Below are 9,297 nucleotides of genomic sequence, written 5' to 3'. Positions count from 1 at the left end.
AGCCCACCGATGACACCATCGGCACGGATGAGTGAAGCTAAGAATCTTCAAGTGGGAAAATACAAGTGGAAAGGGAAATTGAGGGTTTGGTTGAGGATTTACCTTATGAGGAAGAAGGGGGTGAAGATGCTACCGAGGAGGTGCTACAACCCACCACTAAGGTAACAAAGAATTTGAACCCTCCGAAGGTACTTTCCGATTCTCGACTCATTTCCCATATTCCTTACCCCTCAAGAGCCATAAAGAGTAGGGAAAACTTCAAGTATGTCAAGTTTTGTGACATGCTTGAGAAAGTCGAAGTAACCCTATCCTTTACCGAGGTAATCTTGAACATGCCAACTTACACAAAATTTTTAAAGGATATCTTGACTAAGAAAAGAGTCTTGGGTGACCACAAAATAGTGGCAATGGAAGAAACATATAGTGCTCATATCCTTAACAAAATGCCCACTAAACGTGGTGACCCGGGGAGCTTTTCAATTCCTTGTGTAGTTGGTGGTGTTCCTATATCAAGCGCTCTTTATGAATTGGGAGCAAGTGTGAGTGTTATTCCTCTAAATGTTGCAAGGAAAATTGACATTCATAGTCTTGCTCCTACTACCATGACCCTCCAATTAGTGGATAGGTCCGTCAAGTGCCCTTTGGGGGTGCTTGAAGACATACCCGTCAAAGTTGGGAGGTATTTAATCCCGGCCGACTTTGTTGTCTTTGACATCCCGCAGGATAGCCATACCCCCATTATCCTAGGTAGGCTATTATTGGCTACCGGAGGAGTACTTATTGATGTGAGAAATGGGCGGCTAAACTTCCGGATTGAGGGTGACAATGTCAAATTTAATCTTCCAAATTTGATGAAAGGCCCCAAAGTTGAAGGAACAAATACTATTGAAGTGATTGATGAAGTAGTTAAATTGGTGGCTCGAGAAGAGTCGGAGATGGAAGAGGTCTTCTAAATCTCCCTACATGATGAGGAAATGAAAGAAGACCATGAGGTCAATGATGAACTTTTGAAGAAGGTGGAGGGACTTCTCCCTCCAAAGGTACAACTCAAACCTCTACCTCCCTCACTCATGTATGCCTTTCTTGGTGAGGGAGAGTCTTATCCCGTGATAATCAATGCCAACCTTAGTGAGGCTCAAGAAACAAAAACTTTTGAAAGTCTTGAAAGCTCACTAGGGTATAGCATTGATGATATCAAGGGACTAAGTCCAAACTTATGCATGCATAGGATCATGTTAGAGGAGGGAAGTCAACCTAAGGTTGATGGTCTAAGGCGAATTAACCCCAAGATGGCTGAGATTGTGAAAAATGAGGTCTTAAAATTGCTTGAAAAGGGGATTATTTACCAAATCACCAATAGTAAGTAGGTGAGTCCCGTCCATGTACGTAGTACCCAAGAAATGTGGGGTGACTATGGTGGAACAAGAGGATGGGACTCACATACCTACTCGTCCGGTGACCGGGTGGCGGATGTGCATTGATTATAGAAAACTAAATGCCATCACCCTCAAAGACCACTTCCCCATCCCCTTCATTGACCAAATGCTAGAAAGGCTAGCAGGGCATGCTAAATATTGTTTTCTTGACGGATACTCTCGATTTTTACAAATCCCAATCCATCCGGAGGACAAAGAGAAAACAACATTTACATGCCCCATTAGAGTTTTTGCTTACCGGAGAATGCCATTTGGGTTGTGTAATGCACCCGACACCTTTCAAAGGTGTATGATGGCCATTTTCTCGGATTTTCTTGAAAAGATCATGAAAGTCTTCATGGACGACTTTAGTGTCCATGGAGACTCCTTTGACCATGGACTTGTTAATTTGACAAATGTTTTGAGGAGATGTGAAGAGCACAATTTAGTTCTGAATTGGGAAAAATGTCATTTCATGGTTGAAGAAGGGATTGTGCTCGGTCACATTATCTCTAAGAGGGGCATTGAGGTTGATGGAGCCAAAGTGGCGGTCATAGAAAATTTATCACCTCCCTCAAATGTGAAGGGGGTGAGGAGTTTTCTTGGCCATGCCGGATTTTATAGGCGATTCATTAAAGACCTTTCCAAGATTGCAAAACCATTAACCTCACTTCTCCTCAAAGATGTGTCTTTTTTGTTTGATGAAGTTTGTCTTGAGTCATTCCATTGGTTGAAGCAAGCTTTGGTCTCGGCTCCTATAATTCGGGCTCCGGATTGGAATCTTCCATTCGAGATTATGTATGATGCGTCGGATTTTGCGGTGGGCACGGTTTTAGGGCAAGTAGTTGACAAAAAGAACCATGACATCTACTACACTAGAAAAACTCTTGACCAAGCCTTATGCAACTATTCAACTACGGAAAAGGAGATGTTGGCCATAATTCATGCTATTGAGAAATTCCGGCAATATTTGGTTGGCTCCAAGGTGGTGGTGTATACCGATCACACCGCTTTGAGGCAACTCATGGTGAAAAATGATGCCAAGCCAAGGCTCTTGAGATGGGTTTTATTGCTTCATGAGTTTGACTTGGAAATCAAGAACAAGGCGGGAACTGAGAATGTTGTGGCCGACCACCTATCTCGGTTAACCGTTGAAGATCATGGAATTCAAGATGAAAGTAGGCCGATTAATGAATGGCTTGGAGAAGATAGTCTTATGGGAGTTAGCACCACAACTCCATGGTTCACGGACCTTGCTAACTACTTGGTAAATGGGTTTATACCGGGTGAACTTGAACCAAGAGAGAGGAGGCAATTGAGGCATGATGCCAAGAGATATTTTTGGAATGATCCCCACTTGCTCCGTAAGTGTGGGGATGGGATGTTCCGGAGATGCGTGTCTAGAGAAGAGGGCATGGAAATTGTTGATCGAGTACATAATTCGGCCTATTGAGGACACTTGACCACTTCAAGGACCATTGCCAAGATCCTCCAAGGCGGATTCTATTGGCCCTCTATGTTCAAAGACATCCACTACATGTTGAAGTCATGTGATCCGTGTCAACGCACCGGTAACATTGGCAACAGGAATGAGATGCCCCTTAACAACAACCTTGAAATTGAGTTATTCGATTGTAAGGGTATAGACTTCATGGGACCCTTTCCCAACTCATGCGGCAATGAATACATTTTGGTCGCCGTGGACAATGTTTCGAAGTGGATAGAAGCGGTTGCATCACCAACTAATGACTCCAAGGTTGTGATGAAATTGTTAAAAAACACAATCTTCCCCCGGTTCGAAACTCCACGAGTTGTGATTAGTGATGGTGGCTCCCATTTCCGAAAGAGCACGTTCAAGTCATTGTTGGAAAATCATGGAGTGAGGCATAAGACCTCCCTTGCCTACCATCCTCAAACGAGTGGGCAAGTGGAAGTGTCTAACCGGCAAATCAAGGCAATACTAGAAAAGGTGACAAATAAGAACCAGAAAGATTGGTCACAAAAATTATCGGATGTCTTATGGGCTCTTCGTACGGCATACAAAACACCATTGGGAACCACGCCCTTCAAGACTGTGTATGGCAAGGCTTGTCATTTGGCTGTTGATTTGGAGCACAAAGCTTGGTGGGCTCTTAAAGAAATGAATTTTGACTTTGATGCCGCCAGAGAGGTTGGATTCCTTCAAATTAATGAACTAGAAGAATTGAGGTTGGAAGCTTATGAGAGCTCCAAAATTTATATGGATCAAACGAAGAAATGGCATGATGCCAAAATTGTGAAGAAAGATATCGGTGTTGGAGACCTTTTTCTCCTTTTCAATTCCAAAGTGAAGGTATTCCCGGGCAAGCTTAGATCGAGGTGGTCGGGACCCTTCAAAGTGATGAACATATCTCCTTATGGTGCCTTTGAAATTTGGAGTGACGAAGGTGGAACCTTCAAAGTCAATGGGCAACGAGTTAAGTGTTACTATGAAGGAGATGACAAGGGTCCTATTGAAGTACTCTACCTCGGGGAACCCCTTCCCGAGGAGGAGACAAGTTAAAAATTCTTGAGCAATGAATAGGTTTGGTGGAGTTCCTCAAGAACCACCATATTTTGTAAATATTGCATTCATGTTAGTGTAGGTGCATGGGAGTTACTTGGGTTACTCGGGTTTATCACAACTTGGAGTTGCCGTTGCAATTTAGGAGAAGTTCTCATGGTGAAATTGTGTTTGGGAGAGTTGATTTTTGAAATGGTCCGTCATCGGTAAATGAATGATGCTTGAAACATAACATATGCCCAAAATGGTTCTGAGCCTGTGGACAGGCGGCCTGTCCAGGATAGGCTCAAAACCCGCTGGAACTTTTGGACATAATTCACGTGGGCAAAAATTTGAAAAAAATATGTGGAAGAATGAGTCCCAGCCGGTAGACCGGCTGGGAAACTGTTGTAAACGTGGTGCAAGTTTGTGAAAAACTCAAGTGTAAAGGACTCCCAGCCGGCCGGCCGGCAGCCAGTTTACCGTCTGAGAGTCCTTTTTTATGACAGAGTGGCGAAAACTTCTTGGAAGGATTCGTAGCCGGTCCGCCAGCTGAGAGTCACGTTTCTTCCTTAGAAATTTTTTTGAAAAAATAGGGGGAGTTTGAGCCGGTCGGTCGGCGGCCGGTCCAGAACCCGCTGATTCTCAAGGCCAAAAAAATTGCAAAATTTTAAAATTACCATAGGCTCTGAGCCGGTCGGCCGACAGCCGGTCCCCAACCGACCCAGAACCCCTGACCGGACCCCTTATCCCCTCTTCACCGTTCGTTTTCTTATCACTTTCTAAAAATCACACACTCTCTCTTCAAATCTAAACACAAACACCATTTTTCCTCCTCACCAACTCAACCACAAATCCTCAAAATCATCAATCTTTTGAGTTCAAACTACCTTTTAACCATATATTATCACTCCAAACCCCATTTTTCAACATAAAAACACCAAAAAAATATCAAAAATCATCACTTCCAAATCTAGGGTTAGCAAAATCCGAAAATTCAACATGATCTTTCGGGTAAGTTCTATACTCTAGCATTGTTTGTTTAAGGTTTATTTGTCTTTTTAAACCATTTGGTGGGAAAAATTTGGGTTTTAACTTGGGTTAACAAGGTAAGGTAGCTACTTGTCAAACATGACACCAAACAAGCGAGCTAGGGCCGAGGCTAGCTCTAGTGGAACCATAGTGGCACCTGACCCATCCTTTCCGGAGGTCATTTTCATTAGCGAAGCGCAAGAGGTAAGGTTTGCTCACCTTAAATCTAGTGACATTATTCCTACTAGATTCATTTGTCGCAATACTTTGAGAAGACTTGGGTGGGACACCGAATGTGAGAAATTATTCAATGGGGTCGGGATGGGGGCAATGTACAATTTACATCGCCAAACTTTTGAAAGAATTACACTTGAATTTTTGTGCTCCCTTGAAGTGGAAAAGAATAAGAATACAAGTAAAATAACCGGTATATCTTTCCGGTTAATGAACAAGACGGTAGAAATTACCCTTGAAAGAATTGGTAACATATTTGGGTTGCCATGTACGGGGAGCCATCTTCCCCCGATGAGGTATGATCAAAAGAAATTGTGGAAAGCAATTTTGGGTGAGAGTACCGATGATGAGCCGAAAATGAAAGAGAGTCACATCCATAGCCCAATCATCCGAACTTGGCACCGCTCTATGGGGTGGACCGTATTTGGGAGGCATGAGCCTCACAATATGCGCTCCGATGAGCTTTATATCCTTGGAAGCTACCTTACGCAACAACCCAAAGAGTACCAAATCAACATTGCCCACTTAATGATCCTTAACATGCAAAAGATTGGAAACAATATCCGGAATAATTCACCAGTCGTGATAGGGGGTTTGATCACCCAAATTGCCAAGAGTACGATGGGTTTTGTAGAGTCACGGCATCGGCCAGTTGAAGGAATAACCACCATAAACAATGACCACTTGACATCACTTGACTTTATAAGGTACGATTGGGATGATAAAAAAAATTACCTCTTAATCCGAAAATGTTTGACCTCCATTGCTCTCCCAAACGCCCGTGACCTTACCATTGAACCGGAACAAGAGAGGTATCTCCTTCCACTAGCCCAAACTACCGCTCCAACGACCCGACAACTAGCCCGTAGTGCTCTCTCTTACGAAAGAAATGCCCAAGGGCCAACCCAATCATCTTTCACATATGATGCCCCTCCTAATACCGGTAACTCTACATCCGGCCAACCACCTCAATACCAAACCGTGGATCCCCGAGTCATGGAACTCATGGAGCGTATGAACCTCGGGATCGGTAAGGTGCAAACCTCACTTGATGACTTCCGCACCCACGTTGACTCCTGCTTTGAGCAAGTCGACGACTCCTTGGGCCATGCCCACCAAAAGATTGATAGGCTTTATATGGACCAAGCCCTCAGCAACTACCCGGTCTATGAAGACTACGCTTCCCGTAGCATGGTGCCGCTCGATGGCCCTTTTCCTTCGTACTTCCACTTGCCAAACGGCGGGTACACCAGTCCGGGTGTTCATGGAGGGCTTAACTTCCAACCCGACTACTATAGTGCCTCTTCTTTCTAAACTAGTGGAGGGTTTGACTACGACCTTGGAGGCGATTATGGTGGTTCAGGGGCGGGCTATCATGACTGAGGAGGATCGAGTTCGGGAGGGCACAACCCCACCATCGATGTTGATGGTTTATATGATGGTCAAGGAAATCAAGGAGGTTATGAAGATCACGGTGGCTATGGTGGAAGTGGTAGTGGCTTTGATGTAGGAGTTAGAGGCTAGGGTGGAAGTGGTAGTGGCTTTGATGTAGGAGATAATGGCTATGGTGGAAGCAGTAGTGGCTATGGCGGGAGTGGTTATTTTGATCATGATAGTGGCTATGGTGAAGGCGGTAGTGGATTTGATGTTGATAGTAGGTATGAAGGAAACCGTGGATATGGTGATCGTGGATACCAAGGCATTGGCGGCTATGATTATGGAGGCCGTGGAAAAGGAAAATTTGTGGATGATAATGAAAAGGAGGACGAGGAACTCGTTGATTTTGGCTCGGATCTTGATTGAGCCTTGCATTTTGCTCCCCACTTGAAAATCCAAAACACGAGTATGATCCCTCTAATCCAAATTCTCTCATTCATATTTATTTTCTTGTATGCATTTAGATAATTTGTAATATACTTAGCATAATTACTCATTTAGTTGCATTCATATAAGCTTACATTAGATTTCAATTATGTAAAATATTGTCACATATAGAAATTGTACTCATATAGAGTAATTTGCATCGTATCTTCCATATTGCATATAGGATAGCTCATGCATTGCATCCTTATTTCAAAAATACAAAAAAAAAAATTGAAAAATAGAAAATCTCACAAAAACATGTTCTTTATTTTCGAAAAATTTTAAAAATCCAAAAATGTGTTATTTTAATTTGAAAAATTGCCTTCTCACCACACTTCATCCGTCATTGGATGTTGTATATAATAAGTGTGGGGAGGAAGCCCAAAAAAAAACATGTTATTTAATTTCAAGAAAAAAATTCAAAAACAACAAAAATATGTTTTTTTTTTTCATTTCCGAAAAATTGTAAAAACTCAAAAATATGTTTTTGTATTTTTCCATTCACTACTATGCTTTGTTCCATTGAGGACAATGTAAATTTCAAGTGTGGGGAGGGAAATATCCTCTTTGTGTATATTTGTTTATATTTGTGTATATATTTGTAAATTTGATATAAAAATTTCAAAAAAAAAAACATTACTAAAACTAAAAAAATTTCAAAAACATAGCATTGTATATATATGTTGGTCTAACCTAGTCCACAGATGCACCTGGGCGCATTTGAGACGTTAGGAGATTGAAGACCCGCTCGGTATACTCTTTCCGATTTCTTTCTCCTTTACCGTTCTTTTTCTTTTACATTTATGTATGAAGGAGGATGGGATTTTGTTGTTAAGGATGCCCCATTTTGGAAAGAATTAGTGTGTGTGGATTACGTGTGGTAGTTATAGGACTTGTTTGCATTTAGAATAGACTTGTATATACTTGTTCACGCTTGCATCCATGTAGTTTGTCAATACGAGTAGCTTGCATTCATACACTTTGCATCTTGTTTGTAAATACTTGCATTGAGGGTCTAAATGTGGAGGGGATATGTTGACAATGGTGATAATTTGTTTTGCCCGTGTCTTCGTACCTCTTGATGACACATGTTAGGGTTTTGCTTGCAAAACCCGGGAGTCTTGCTTAACGACCAAGTTTCGGCCACCTGGTGAGACCGTATTGAGCCTAAGACCCGGCCTAGGTGAGATATAACTACTTAAATGTGAGGATAGAGCCTCCATATGGCCGGTCCATCAAACCGGTCCCGATTAGGACTTGAGAGTAGTTCTCCTTACGTGGTATGTTATGTCAATACGCATAAGTATGGTGCTCATTCCTTACTGTAGAAGTGTCGATGTGCATGTTGAGACAATGTTGAGACAATGTTGTTCAAATAAAGTAGCCCCTCATTGCCAAATAAGCTTATTTTTCTCCCGTTTGATCATGTTTCCCTTTTGTTCACCCATTTTGAGCTTAGCCTTGTCATTTCATTTGCCAACAAAATAACTACATTCCACAACCACCTCACCCTTGTTGAGTAGTTCGTCTTTGTGATTGTTTTGAAGAGTATAAATGGGTAGGAGATTTGATTTCATTGGAAGTGTACGGGTCATAAATGTTACAAAGAGAAATGAGGCTTAATTTTTGGCAAACTTTTGCTTTTGTTAAGGAGGATACAAGTGAAGGAAAAGAAAGAAGAAACAAAGAAAGGAAAAACAAATAGAAAAGGAGAAAAATGAAGTGAAAAAGAAAAAGAAAAGAATGTGCAATTTTTGTGTCGAATAAAAAGTTTTTAATTTGCAAAATGAATGTTGGTTTTGAAAGTGTTGACTAATTTTTGGAAATGGAAATCTTTGCCAAGTTTTGAGGAAGAATTCATTTGCATGGTTCGGTTTTAGTGACTTGGTTAGATGTGATGACTACTCAACCGACAGGCTCACATGTCATAAATCGGTGCTTGCACCGGCCCCTTTTCTCCAAAACCCGAACCCAATTACAACCTGGTTGTCTCGTACATGTGCATCATTTGAAATTTTTTCTTGCGGTTATTGGATAAGGTACCATATTAGATTGCGGGCATACTTCGCGAGTCAACAGAGGTAGAGTGATTTTGGTTGCTTTTTGTCACAAAAATCACCCCGTTCCTTCATTTGAGTGACTAGTGAAACCCGTGAGAGTAGAAATTAGGTCTCTTCTTGGTCAAAGGTTTGATATGGAGTCGAATCTTGAGTTGTCGTGTCAACCTTGGGA

At 41.9% G+C, this 9,297-nt stretch overlaps 2 protein-coding genes across 2 annotated transcripts; both read left to right on the top strand.

The window, feature by feature from the left end:
• The first annotated feature begins 332 nt into the window (after positions 1 to 332).
• LOC141617087 (uncharacterized) lies at positions 333 to 953 on the top strand. The gene has a single exon (XM_074434262.1). The coding sequence runs from the start codon at positions 333 to 335 to the stop codon at positions 951 to 953; it is 621 nt and encodes a 206-aa protein (XP_074290363.1).
• A 2,602-nt stretch (positions 954 to 3,555) lies between these two features.
• On the top strand, positions 3,556 to 3,957 carry LOC141617086 (uncharacterized). The gene has a single exon (XM_074434260.1). The coding sequence runs from the start codon at positions 3,556 to 3,558 to the stop codon at positions 3,955 to 3,957; it is 402 nt and encodes a 133-aa protein (XP_074290361.1).
• Positions 3,958 to 9,297: the final 5,340 nt, after the last annotated feature.

Source organism: Silene latifolia, chromosome X, assembly GCF_048544455.1.
Source record: "Silene latifolia isolate original U9 population chromosome X, ASM4854445v1, whole genome shotgun sequence".
In the NCBI taxonomy this organism is placed as follows: domain Eukaryota; kingdom Viridiplantae; phylum Streptophyta; class Magnoliopsida; order Caryophyllales; family Caryophyllaceae; genus Silene; species Silene latifolia.
Note: the sequence above shows the minus strand (reverse complement) of the source record. Positions and strands in the feature narration are given on the sequence as shown.